Source organism: Heliconius melpomene, chromosome 12 (assembly GCF_056956725.1).
Source record: "Heliconius melpomene rosina isolate 202511_hmr_F chromosome 12, ASM5695672v1, whole genome shotgun sequence".
NCBI classification, from domain to species: Eukaryota; Metazoa; Arthropoda; class Insecta; order Lepidoptera; family Nymphalidae; genus Heliconius; species Heliconius melpomene.
Window position 1 is genome coordinate 4,039,831 of NC_140400.1, and position 14,670 is coordinate 4,054,500.

At 31.5% G+C, this 14,670-nt stretch overlaps 1 protein-coding gene across 1 annotated transcript; it reads left to right on the top strand.

Annotated features, from left to right (window-relative positions):
* Positions 1-209: 209 nt before the first annotated feature.
* On the top strand, positions 210-7,658 carry LOC146533476 (uncharacterized). Its single transcript, XM_085194947.1, has 13 exons — positions 210-440; positions 530-665; positions 1,322-1,466; positions 1,703-1,866; positions 2,174-2,294; positions 2,978-3,110; positions 3,521-3,650; positions 4,166-4,360; positions 4,740-4,890; positions 5,013-5,150; positions 5,275-5,359; positions 6,227-6,438; positions 6,818-7,658. Exons 1-13 carry the CDS (start codon positions 331-333, stop codon positions 7,054-7,056), a joined length of 1,959 nt encoding a protein of 652 aa, XP_085051073.1. The 5' UTR covers positions 210-330; the 3' UTR covers positions 7,057-7,658.
* The last annotated feature ends 7,012 nt before the right edge of the window (positions 7,659-14,670 follow it).

Sequence of the window (14,670 nt, forward strand, 5' to 3'; positions counted from 1 at the left end):
GGTGAATAAACACAAAACCAAAACAGTTTTTGACATTATTATATTAAATAATTTTACAGGCTTATTCCTTTTAAGCATAATTTATTTTATAATGGCTAGTGAATAACGTTATTAAATCAGAAGTAATCAAATTAAAAATGTCTAGATATATTCGTCTCAACTGCTAAAATGTTTTAGGAGTATCCAATCCTTACACAATTTGACAGTGACAGACGACAGTTAAATGACAATATCAGCGACAAAACAACATTTGAATGTTAAAACGACCGTTTTTAGCGCTTGTATTTGTTTATTGTATTTCTTTTATTGCTTTTGTATTTGAAATATAAAATGAGTGCTGAAAAATTAAGTCCTGATGAAATTCCACAAAAATTCGCCGAATGGCTGCTGGCTATGGGTTGTCCGGTAGAAAAAGTTCCCCTCAGTGAGAAAATGAAACAGTAGGTTTTAAATTAATTTATATAATTTAAATGCATTTACTTTTTGATGCTGATATATAGATGAATTAAAACATAATTTTTATTTAAAGAATGTGTAGAGGCCAATATATGGTATGGCGTAGTCTTATGGAACATGTGCAAGCAAAAGATGCAATACGTGGAAAAAGATTACAAGTTTTTTATCATGATGTAAAGTTATGTAAGGAAAAGAATGCTTTTAAGGAGGTTTGATATAATAAATACATTTTAGTACTTTAATAAGCAATACCATAAATAACTAATTTATCTCTTTATTTAATAAGAAGCCAGCATAATATACAGTGCATTTACTTTGTGAATGTACAGAACATTTTATTGTACAATTTATGATATTGTGTGGTGAGTAGCGGTCGAACCCACAACCAGCCCTGTTTACAGTCACATTTTGTGCCCCTGCTCCATGACTGACCTATTTTTTTAATTTAACTATTATATGTTAAAACCAATAATATTATTAAACAATCCACTTACTAACAGTATAAAGATTAAAAGTTAAATAATAAAAGATAAAAACAAGGTTTAAAACCAATTAATTTAATTATTGAAAATAATAAAATTATAAAGAAATCTAAGTAGGTATAATTAATAAAAATTAAATAAAACTAAACTTAAAAAATAAATAAAAAGAAATAGGTGATTAATCTGCTCTGAGGTGGTGATTGAACCCACAATCATTGCATGATGGCTTCAAATAAGCAAAAACTGCTAATTCTTATATGTTTACTATACATAAATCAAGCTGACAAATAATTTGTTACAGCATTTATTCAAAGTTTTTCTATCAAAACAATATTTAAAATTACCCCAATTTATATAATATTTTTATATTATTTTCACCCTAGGGTAACTCAAAAATTGTTGTACCTGAACCTGTGCAATTATGGAAGCAAAATATGGATCTTAAGGAGAGACTAACAGATGCAGAAAATAGAGTGGAGCAGGCACAAAAAAATCTAAATGAGTTAATGAATAAAATTTCTTCTAAAGGTATGATTAGATGTAATTTTGCGCTGAGTAGTCAGTCAAAGACCGCACATTGTCTTATCCCACCGAGGCAATGAAGATTTCTAACAAAATGTGATTGGGCACACAACCACTCTTACAGTTAAATGCTTTTCTACTGTGCCACGATAGCTTTCTTTATATGTCTAATAGCTTATTCCAATTTTTTTTATTTATTATTTCCTAAACATATATATATATTTTATTATTACATTATATAGAAAGTCAACGTAAATCCGCACGACGGCGTGTCGACGATTTACAACGACGTGTTTGGATATTGAGACATGTCTCAAATGAATTATCAACTAAAAAAGTTAATCTGATGGAAACAAAAGCTATTGCAGAGTCATTGTGTAATGTTGATTGCGATCAGGATTTAGAGGTATGATAAAAGTTAATCTAGTTAGTTATTTAACATAATAGGAATTATAAAATTTCCGTAGTAATTATTATACTTCGTTAATAATTCTCAATTCATCTCTTATTAAGTTTTTGAGCTCAGTTGTGGTGCAGGAGTATAGGTGCTTGTGACTGTAAAGGTGATAGGTTGTGGATTCGATTCTCACTATCACCACTGTCACATGGAGAATGAAATAATTTCTTACTTATTGTGTTTTAATGTCAAGACAAAGAAAGTTACAGTATATACCTTGTATTTTCCATATAATTATTATGACCTTTAATTACAGATTAAAATAAACAAATGTCTTACTTCTATGCAGCAAAAGCAATCAGCCATACCATTGTCAAATCCTGTTGCAAGTTCTTCTATAGTGTCTACATATGAAAATGAAAATTTTAATGATAAAGGTATTTTTTTTCAGCTTCATACTGGGGCCCGTAAATAGCAGGCAGAGAGATTCTAGTTTCAAAACATTCTGTTCCTCATTTTCCGCCGATTTCAGGAGGCTCTATGTGTTGCTTAACGCTACTCTTTGCCTCGACACCAGGGCGCAGGAATGAAAATATTAAATATTTCATTTCCTCGAGTGAGGGTCGAACTCACAACCAGTCGCTTTTATAGTCACATACTTGTACATTTTATTTTATGTTATATTATTTGTATTATTTGGGTTCTATTACATAGACAAATGCCACCAATAATAGATTTTTTAGATACAATTTAATTATATGTATGGATTAAACTGTTCCTTAAAGAAGTTATACTGGTGCAATGTGACAGCATCCGAGTGTAAACGCGATAATAGGTAATAAGCGATAATGAATAATAGCTAGATACCCACTTGGATGTATGAAGTATTTTCGTTTATCCGCTCTGGTAATGTGATGGGATAATGTGCGGTGTTGAGTTCCGTCATTTTACACGTAGTAGTGTATTGACATACATATCTAGACTAGACACTCTGTATCTTCCCTTCAATATGTGGCATAAAGTTGTAAGAAAAACAATGATTATTTTTATAATTTTAATAATCATACACTATTTTTACTAACTCTTATTGTATTTCTTTTGTTTACATGTACATAAAAAGAAGATAACATAACATCTCTAGTAAAATGCCGCGGCGATGCTCTGTGGCCACATTTATATGCCAAAAGGAATGCTCTAGTCACACAACTATCACAAATTAACACTAAAATCACAAATAATATGGTGGATAACAGGTATAATTTATTCATATCAATTACAAATACGAACATATCAATTACGAAGACTGTCGTGGCGCAGCAGTGGTATTTGGAATAATGTTTATTCCTTTAAATGGAGAATCTTATTTGTTTTAGCTTCATATTGTATATTTATATAGCAGGGTAGAATCATTTAGAGAGTTAAAATACTCCATTCCCCACGCACCGCCGAATTTTCGAGGTATACGTGTTGAGTGGCGGAACTCAACACCGACTTTGTACTAGAGGGAGGAAATGAAATTATTTTATTAGTTCATTCCCCGAATGACAATCGAACCTACAAGAGTCACCTTTATAGTCGCACGGTTTTGCCAATGACCTTTTCTTTCATCCTGTATTTACTTGCTTACCAATTAATAATCACACTATAATTACATATGTTTTAGAATAACGCCTCAATTAGTTCTGGCGCATATTGCAGCATTGCATTGCAATATAGCTCTTGAAGTTATGAAGAATAAGCTCTTATTGAAACAAACAAAGGATAAAGTTGCTGAATCTGTTGAAGAAATTAGTGTAAATATAATTTATACACATTTTAATCGTTCATATTATATTATACAAATTGTAATTTAAATAGAGAAATATTTTGATATGTATAAAAATTTTGTATGCAGATTTTGATGTTGACTTGAACCTTAATCTTGGAAACCGTCTAGACATTCTGACCCCTAAGTTATTCCTTCTTATCTAGTTACATCGAAATTCTTTTACACTTGTCACAACTTATTTATGTTATTAACATCTCGGTAGGTATGCTACCCAAGGATTATTGCTTAGAATTATCATCTGGCAAGAGGAAATGCTGCTTATTAAACATTAACAAAAATAGATATAATTTATTGGTTTTCTTGATGAATTAATCTTTCATATACTCATGAGGATTTTTAATAAATGTATGTAGGTTTTGACTGTTTGTATTGTAAGAGAAATCTTGCTTAGGGAAATGTGTATAGATAAAAATTTTTTTATACATTTATCTTTCTGTTGTGCATTTTGATATGTCAAATTATATTTATTGTACCTTACAGATGTACATCACTAGTGAATCCTCTGAACTGTTAGTGTTAAGATGTGAAAAAGCAAGTACTGAGGCCAGAGTAAAATCACTAAAGACTCTGTATAAAGAATTAACTTCAAAATCTGGCATATTTCATATAAGTGTTGATGATGAAAACGAAAATCAAGCAACACCACAGAAAATTGCCAGTATTGATAAAAGTATTGTAAGTATTATGTAGTTCTTTATTGTATCCTTTAATAACACAAGTGTGTGTCTATTTCAAGTGTAAATACTTAATTTTCACGCTGTATCCCTATCTCTAGGTTCCCTCTGCCCATCTTGCAAGTGTTAAGACACTCTCGTTCCCCACTTTCCGCCGAATTTTGGAGGCATTGCGTGTTGAGTGGCGGAACCCAACGCCGCATCTCCCCTGGATACTAGAGCGAAGAAATGAAAATATAAATTTAAATAAATATTTCCCCGACTTTTTTTAGCTTTCCATATTTAACAGAGAATCAATACCCCATAATTGTTTGGATTAAAATTAGACACGCCTCTGCGTTTTTATTTTGATATAATAGTAATAATTTTTTTTCTTTCAGGAAAACACTAGAGACGAGTTGAAAATATTAATAACATCCCTAGCAACTACTGAAAGGAAAATATATAATATAAAAGACTATTTGGTCACTGTGTTCAGTGCGTTTCATACAAATTCTAATGTAAATGACTACGAGAGATATATGAGAGAGAGTATGTCAATATTTAATATTGGTTCTAATCATAATTTTCCTAAAACCAAATTATTTTGTTTAACTTCCTAAATGTTTAAGTATTACTGAGGAAGTTAAGGTTAATTCGTTATTTTGTTGTAGGTATTCAACTAGATTTTCCAAAAGAACCAATTTCAATGTTACATCAGTATTATGCGGATAAATGTGAGAAGAACAAAAATGACGGCAATATAAGTCTTGATTTGGATGTTTTCGAAGCCTCGTTGAGTGAATCATCAGGTAATTTAATATTTCGTCGTGATATGTGGCGGAACTCAACACCGCGCTTTGCATGTGATTTGTTTTGATTTGTGTTTGCAGGTGAAAATACTTTTTGAATAATGATTAAATTTATATTTTTTAGATTCAGGCTTCAGATTTATCGATGAATTAAGAATATATTTGAAAAAATTCAATTTAGAGAAGAACAGGAAGCTTGTATTGGACAGGTATGTTTTTTTAAAATCTTTTATAAATTATTTCATATAATATCTACCTATTTGACATTAATTTTAGGTAAAATAAAACAGAAAATTATTATAATATTCTATTAAATCCCGCACACAGCAGGATAGACAGAGGGAACCTAGTGTCAAGACACTCCGTTTCCCCCTTTCCGCCAAATTCTGGACACAGGCCAAATTCTTGTTGAGTGGCACAACTCAAAGACGCTCTGTGCCTCGACACCAGGGCAAAGAAATGAAAATATAAATTTAAATAAATATTTCATTTCATTAAGTGGGGATCGAACCCACAACCAGTCTCGTTTACAGGCACACACTTGTGCACCTGCGCCACGACTGGGCTCAAATAATACTATAATAAAATATCCAAACAGTGGATTAGAATCCTACTGGTTTCGTTAATCAAATGTTATCTAATCTGCTTCCGTCAGTAAAATTGTTGCTTTGAAAACTAAAATTAATTAATGAATATTTCCTTAACTATATTATTTATAGAAATATATTAGAATGTATTATTAGTGCGCAGTTACTTATTTTACTTTCACATATTAAGTGTTTAGAAGTTAGCAATATCATAACTTTTGAAGGAGATTTGAACCCTAAACCATCACTTATTTTATTAATATAATAGTATATAGATTTTTTGCTTCACGCTTCTACCCACAGAATATAGCAAGCTTTATAATAAAAGAGTGGCATTGAGTTGAGAGAACAAGAGTGAAAATAATTTAAATGTCACCAATGTCTTCAATGGGGATCGAACTTACAACCTCATTTATAGTCAAACTTTCCACTGCACCATAATAGCGTAATATGATTTTGTACAGTATTAATGGTATTTTTTTATTTTAGTGGTGAAAAAATATGGATAATTGAAACATTACAATCTATTATGTCTAGTTTGAATACTTCATGGTTAAATAATGGTTTATCACTACCATTTTGTCCGTCTGTCCGTCTCTCACATACTTTACGAGATATATTGGATAAATTGCAAGATGAAGAAATATTAACAAATATTTTGAAGACATTAAGTGTAGAAAAGAGACCCAGCATTGATATAGGTATGTTTTTTTGTGTATTGAAATTAATTACTGTATTGTAATGTCATTTTTTATTTAGCTAGTGTTAAGACACTCTGTTTTACTCATTCTGACCAGTTTTGAATTACTTATTGCGTGTTTGGTGGCGGAACTTAAACCTTCCAATCTGTTAACACAGTCATAGTAAGCCTTAGTTGTTTCCAAAAAATATGGTCACAAACGAGTGAAAAGCTAAGAACGTCCGTTTCCGCCTACATGATGATTACAATTAGTCCGGTTAATCGGGCTTCTATCCGTCGTTCCGAAGCTTTGATAATCTGTGGTCAACACAGATTTTTCTGCTCGCATATTGTTTTCTTTTCTATGCTAACTACAAATATTTTCTTTTTCTTATTTACAGATATATCGTCAAAAGTAGAATACGAAGCTGTAAGATCTGACAAATTAAAGAAACAAGTGTCAGAAAATTTATTGTTACTACAAAACGTTAGTAAAAGTTTAGACTTGTCTCACGAAAATATAATGTTTTGGTCCGAAAATTTAATGAGGAAATATATATCGGATAACAGAATAGTTGAGGGCAAAACTTATAGATATTATGAGGCTGTTTATTTGGAACATATTAAATTGAATTGTTAATATCACAGTTACGAGGGCTGCAATTGGAGGGTCAATAAAAATACGAATTTCATAGAGATAAACTTAAATTGCTAGAATTTTAAATGAAAATACAATTTTAATCTAAAACTAAACTATATCTAAGACTAATGCTTTCAATGTTAAAACAACAATCTATTTAAACCTAAATTAATATAACTTGGTTAACGATTTAGTTACTCCACGATAGAATAATATGTGTGGGAAAAGAAGAAATTCCTTTCCCACCGGAGCCGTTCCCGATCTCTCTCTTGTCAGCATTTTGTGGAGCTCGGCCGTCTATCAGACGGACACATTATAATACTAAATAAGTTTTCCGTGACACCGAACGCTATATAACATCATCGTTTATTTATTTATTATTAGATTTTTTTTGAACTGGTCGTGTGATCAAATAAAGTGAGGCGTTGGGTTTCACTATCTAAAATTTTTCTAAATCATGTTATTATTTGGCAGAACTGTAAGAATAAAACAAATTCTTTTAATTAACATATTATATTGTTATAACATTTTACATTAACATATATTTCTTAAGTAAATGTATAAATAATGTATGTTGCTGTAATAAATTAATAATAATTAAACTTTCAAGTTTTTTATTTTCCCATTTTTTCTTGTTTGTCATAATTAAATTCAAAAAATATCTATAAATAAAAAAAATTAAATAAGAATATTTTTTTATTATCCATACTTAATTGATTTTATTCATTTCAATTAAATAATATATAAATAAAAATTATCTCGTATTTCTTGCAGGTTAATCGGAAATTCTTAGTTCTGAATTATATAATTATACAAAAAATTGCAAGCACGTTCAGGTATTGCTACCTGAGAGCGTTGCTGTGTTTCACAAGACCCGACTTGCGATCTTTGTCTTATGCCTATATTCCCGAGACACTTCAACAATTAAAAAGTTTTTAAATAATAATAAAATACGTTCGCATGTTCAGATTGACGTGACTAAGTTGTGTATAGCTTCGTGACCATTTTTCGGTTTAGGGTGGCTCTCATTTATTTTAGAACTGTGCTTTTGTATTTTAGGGGTGGTACGTTTTTGTTTTTTTAGGATAGCTTTAGAAGTCACCACATGTGATGGGCTTAAAAAATAACGGTACGCCATTATCATAAGATAACTGAATGGAATGGTCCATAAAAACAAACTTCTACAATTCTAAAATTTTGCAGAATAAATGCAGACGTCGCGTTGACGGAAAACCATCTTTAAAAAACAAAAGCCAATTTAAAAAATAAAAATAAACTAAAAACTGTGACGTTCTTAATACAATTGTTAAAAATAATTAAAATTGCAAATTATAAGATCGATGTCACGTTTTCAATGGTTACATTAAGTATATTATAACAATTATTCTAATTGCCTGTAGTAACTTTGACTTTAGATAACATCTCAATGACATTAGTGAACTTTATTAATAGACCGATTGTTGAAAGTTTTTTCAACTCAACTCAAGAAAAACTAACGCATGATATACCTAGTCTATAGCTTCGTTTGATAAATGGACTATCAAACACAAAAAAATTGTAAAAAAATAATTTGAGATTATCGCGTTTAATTATACAGACACTTCAGATCTATAATGTAAGGATAGATAATATATTCTGAACAAATGCCAGAGGCCTGCTGTTTATTTAACGAGGTGGACAACAGATGTGTCTAAGTTTTATCTATATCGTATGACACGGTAAAGCCGAGAAGATTACGAAGATAAATTAGTTTTTGAAGATGATTGATGGTCTGGTGGTACATCACTACACACATTACTAACTCTCGCTCAATCCCTCACTCGCCACAGGCAACGTATCTATAAAATGACTTCAAGCCTATGATAGCTAGTTACTTAGGTAACCACCGCGGCCTTTCTTTCCATTCAACACTAGTCAAGGCACTACGGCCCCTACGTACAAAATGTAAATAATGGCCCTCTTATACCAATTGTTATGTTCCAACCCCTTCTGGCTGAAGGCTTGAGCCTTCTTTCTTCTTGAGCTGCTTTGCCATTCTATTATTACGCGCTTTCCCATTTATGGTTTACTTCAGAATACGTCGAATTTTAGCAAATATATCAAATTCTTAACGTAGTGGACTCTATTTCGCGTCTCTCGGACACCGTCCAAGCGCTGTGACAAATAAGTATGACATATGTACGTTTTTATCAAACCACGTAGAAATTCTTAACGCGTCTTACGATTTTAGAAATCGTATAATCATTTTTTTGCTACTCAGTAGCAAGAGCACAGAGAAATATTATAATTTATAATACAAATCCTCCAATATCCTAGAAAAATGTCTAATTTTGGATAAAACCAGCACCAGCACCTAGACGGTACGGTACGACGGTAGAATATTTCTCTTTTTTACCCATGAATATTAATGTTAGGTTGTTTTTATATCATAATCATGTAAATAATTCTTGATATAAATCATTCTAGTAAAATATTGTTATCAAGCAACCGTTTCTGCCCAACCAAACCGTTGCTATCAACGCATTTCGTTTGTAAATGATATGCTTTTATCAACTTTTTAAGACGGACGATAGAAGAAAATGTTCCTGGTTAGTAACTAATAACATTTGTATTGTCATCATGAAAATAATGAAAATAACTCGGTTAAAGAAACTCATGCTTTTGAGTAGAGATTTTTTTATTCATCATTTATCATTTAATCATTTATGTACATAATTATGTCACCTGATTAATGGCCAAAGAATGGACTGATTGGAACGATAAGATATTTATTTTATGTACATATTAATATTAAGCATTTAAATAAATAATAACTTCTCCATTTTTTTTACCCGGTTTTATTTAGCTCACCCCGTTTGTTCTCGTTATCTCGATAGACGATCAAACATAAAGAAATAAGCATATTTATCAAACGAAAACTTTTTGATAAACATTAAAAATCTAAAATTGAATTGGATAGGACTTACTAAAAGGGGAAAGGAAAAAGAGTCCAACACGATAATGTTTTGGTGTTCAAAACAAGGTGAACCTGCGATAGAAACAGAAGAGGTAGACCACCCAAGAGATGGGTTGATGAAATAAAGTCTGTAAGTAAATGGACCAGGACAGCAAATGTTAGGGTTCAAAGTGTTTTTTTTAAAAAAGTACAGCTTATTTAAAACTTCAGAGAAAAAAATACAGGTTGTCCTTTAGTTTTTGTTAAAAAATACTGCGTTACTCATTTCGTAGATTTATATAAAATGCTCCTCCATCTGGTAAAAGCCAGGGGATGAGTGTCGCCACCCTCTGCGCAATGTTCTCTTGGGGCAGGAAATATATTGTTGCCTACCTACCCCGGAAAATACGAAGGATGCGAGATAACAACATCTAACTTAACTAAGTATAGATTATGCTTATTTATACTAAAATAATTTCAAATAGTGAGAATTTTTTGTTAGTCATGCATTAAACATTATGTAGATTCGTAAGTGTATGTGTGTACTGTAAAATGTTCTGTTTATTTTATTCAGTATAGAACTTGTGCCTTTTATCTATTATGTCCATAAATTATAACTCTCCTTTCTCCGTTTATTCACGTTTGTATAAAAAGTCAATAAAACAGTTCAATAACGATCTATCATATATTTGATCGTTATTGAACAGTGTGTTAATTCCGGATGAAACCAGTAATAAATTTATATGCCTGCAAAGTTACACTATTCATTCAGCTAAACATGGATTTACTTAACAGCAAACGTGTTTCGCTTACAAAATTTTACTTAAATTCAATTTCAATAACATAATTTAATTAAAGACCAGTATTGAGGTTTAAATACATACTAACTATATGCTAAAAATACAAAGACAAGAAAAATATTTACTTTAAATTTTATTTTTAAATATGTTAAACGAAATTTATGAAAACTTAATAATACACAAAAATACCTACGTGTACGTTCTAGATTTAATTGTAAATGCATTTAATGTGTATAGAGTGTATACGCCTATAAATTGAGTAAAATTGCTAAGTCGTTAGCAAGACAGAGATAGATAGCGCGAGTGGGAAAGAGACAGAAAGTAAGGACAAACCGGTCGAAACTGGTTGAGAACAAGCCGGACTTTACTGCGCAAGGCCAACTTAGACTTCGTGTAATCGTGTATAAGCGAATGCTCGCAAGCTCTATAAATAGTAAATACATACATATAATTATATAGGGCGTAGGCGGCTGTCTAAATAGCCGTGACGAGCGTATAAAATATGATAAACGTATCAAAATAATTATTATCAGAACGTTTTATAATAGAACTAGCGACCCTCTTGCGGCTTCGCCCGCTTTAACTACTGGATTATTCATATAATGTATGTTTGCAAAGCACTTAAGATAATGTGAAAATTAATTAAACCCTTATGCAACCCGCATTTTCGTAGTTTCAATGAGGATTTTCCAATTGTTTTACACAGCAAGGATTTTTTAGTAGGTACCGTAATTTTATATCTGTGCTACTAATCTTTTCAAGTACTTATTAAAATATATTTAAATGACTATTTTTAGATAGTTAAATGACTATTTTTAAACGGAAGAAATTATAAACAAAAACCTACCTACTAATAACTACTACAAAAAATATGAAACCAAATATATCGCGCTGAAATAATACATTAAACTCCAATTATCCAATACGTGCAAACGCATCTAAATCTTCGTTGCTATAAAGGCAGGCGGGTTTTTTTTTTCGAGCTTGTGGTTAATGCTGAAGAGGGTATTCTGTCCCTGATGAAAAGCAAGCACTACGTGGCTGCCTGTGAGGAAAATTAAATAGAATGCATCGGCCGGGAATCGAACCCGGGCTGCCCGCGTGGCAGGCGAGCATTCTACCACTGAACCACCGATGCGGGCGCGGCGGACGCATGGCGAGTGGCGAGCCGTTTCGCAGCAAGGGTTTTTTGATATTGTAACATCTTCTAAAGTACTTATTAAAATGAAAAACAGTAAAAGACAGTTTTGATCTATATTAAACGGCCAACGTAACTAAAAAAATATAATACTTATTTATATGCTGAGAGTAAGGGATAAGTGAAACTTGAGTAGCATAAAGCTGATGTGTCAACAGCGTGATGTGTCAACAATTAAATGCGTTTTTCTCTAAAACTATTCGCAATTTCGAAATTGTGTAAAAAGCAAATTTTATCTTCATTTAACGTAAAAAATTAATAAAGTATTTTAAAGGATAAGGATTAATACCATTATGGAAAATTATCCCTCACAATAAAAAATATATTGAAATTATTATTTTTAGACAGAAAAATGATCACTACACGTTATTCTTAAAAGATACGAATATGCCGTCGCGAACTTTTTTGTAGATCTCATTGAGAGGAACAATACTCCAGTACATTTTTTTCATGTAGTACTTACCATTAAAGCAGCGCATGCGCGAAAGTGTCTCGAAAAATACTCGACCTTATGGTGAAAACCGCAACAAAATCCGTTGAGTGGTTTAGAAGAAGAAGAGTTAGAAACAACAGACAGACACGAAAAGCGACTTGGTTTTATAAGATATAAGATATTTAATCACTTCTACAAAGATAAATATATTCTAAGTGATTCGTACATTACTCAATATATTAGGATACTATACTATTATTTGTTTACTATTAAATTAGGTTCAAAGAAATAAAAGTATAGCCTTTATAATAAATAATTGCTTAAATATTTCATATTTGATAAAAAGTTCCAATGTGTTACTGTGTTTCATAAGCTTCATAAGCTTCATGCTGCATTCTGCACATAACAGGTTAGGTAAGTACCTGGAAACATAGTGTTAAGACACTCCGTTCCCATTAAGACACTTCCATTTTCAACTTTCCGCAATATTGCGGAGCATTTTGCCTCGTTACCAGAGTGAGGAAATGAAAACATTAAATATTTCAATTCAACTTAATACATTTCAGTACTTAGGTTGTCTACAATTTTTATTTTATAATGAAGTTATGAACACAATTGTTAAAAAAAAACTTTGACTGAAGTTAGTATAATTAAGTATCTAAGTCACTTAAATCATACTTATATTAGTGTTTTATTACTAAATTAGTGTTACTGATAAGATATTAAGAAAGTAATTTTATTTGGATATTTACTTTTTTGACTGTTTTTAATAACTAATGTTTTAAATATATATATATATATATATATATATATATATATATATATATAAAATATTATGATGAATTAAAATAAAAAATGCGTGATGAAGTCGTCAAAATTGTGCTTCAATATGCTTTCGTGTGCCTAGATGTGCTATACTGAGTCGATTATATAGACAGACGCGTAATCATTGTGAACATGGGTGTACCTAGAGATAGTTTTATAGTTTAGTTAGTAACAAATATTTATTATTAAATTCCTTAAAGATCATTTTAATTTCACTGTCTCCGCGCACTTTTGTAATAAAGATCTTCTATTCTACGAGGAGTAATTCCTGGCTCTTAATAGCAGCAGATAGACAGTATCTGCTTTCGATTCAGTCAACTCCACTTTGCTTTGCTCTTCAATATCCTCAGTGGTTAGTTCCTCGACTCTTATGTCTTGCAACACGATAGCCATCGCTTCCTAGCGTTCGGGACCTCAGCGCAATATACCCGTGTCATCTGAATCGACGCTCTTAGAACTTATCTGCTGCGTCACGGACTCTTGACTACCTAGTAAAATATGTTATATCATCATCATCATCATCATCAACAGCCATCTTTTATCCACTATATGTAATATATGTGCAAGTATATGGTCAGACCGTGTTACGCCGCACATTTAACTCAGTTTATTAAAAACCGAAAATCTCGGTTATTGTAAAATTTAAACTGATATTTTTAAAACCTATACTTGGCCCGGTATCCATCGCAAGTTCCTCGCTTATTTCGATGACAAAAAGAAATTCGTACACTGTGCCAATGGTAAACTTTAAAACCGATTGTTCATGTGAACTATCTATTATATTATCCATAACTGAATCAAAAATAATTTTCACAATAATTTTTGTGCTTTAAATCTATATAATTTTGTTTTATGGAAAAGACTAAGCAAACTTGCGAACGTGTCACCGATGGTAAATGACTATCGCCGCCCATGACCTCAGAGATAGATATACCACCAGTAGTATGTATTCGTTGGTTCTGGCGCAGTCGATTCGCTTATCAGTCACCCTCATTAAGCTCCCGCCCGGCCTTATCGCTCACTTCCCCGAATTGCTAACGACGAACCTACGTCACTGTGCAGTGTTGCTGTCTCTTTCTTGCATTACTCATTACTTAACGACGCCACAGTGCCTGTCTCTTTGTCGCTATGTTGACTACTTAATACTTAATGCAATTTCTCTCATTTTAATCAAAGCGCCAGAAACCACGATACAGTACAATATTGTATGCTAGAACCCGCGATATTAATGCAATTTCTCTCATTTTAATCTAAGCGTCAGAAACCACGATACAGGACTGTATGCTAGAACCCGCAATATTAAATCGCTTTCTACAAAATGATTTTCTTATTACAATCTTTATGAATTTATTTAGTCTAAATACTTCCATTGTATTTTTTATTATATAATGTTTCAAATAATGGTGCGCCGGTGAAACAATAT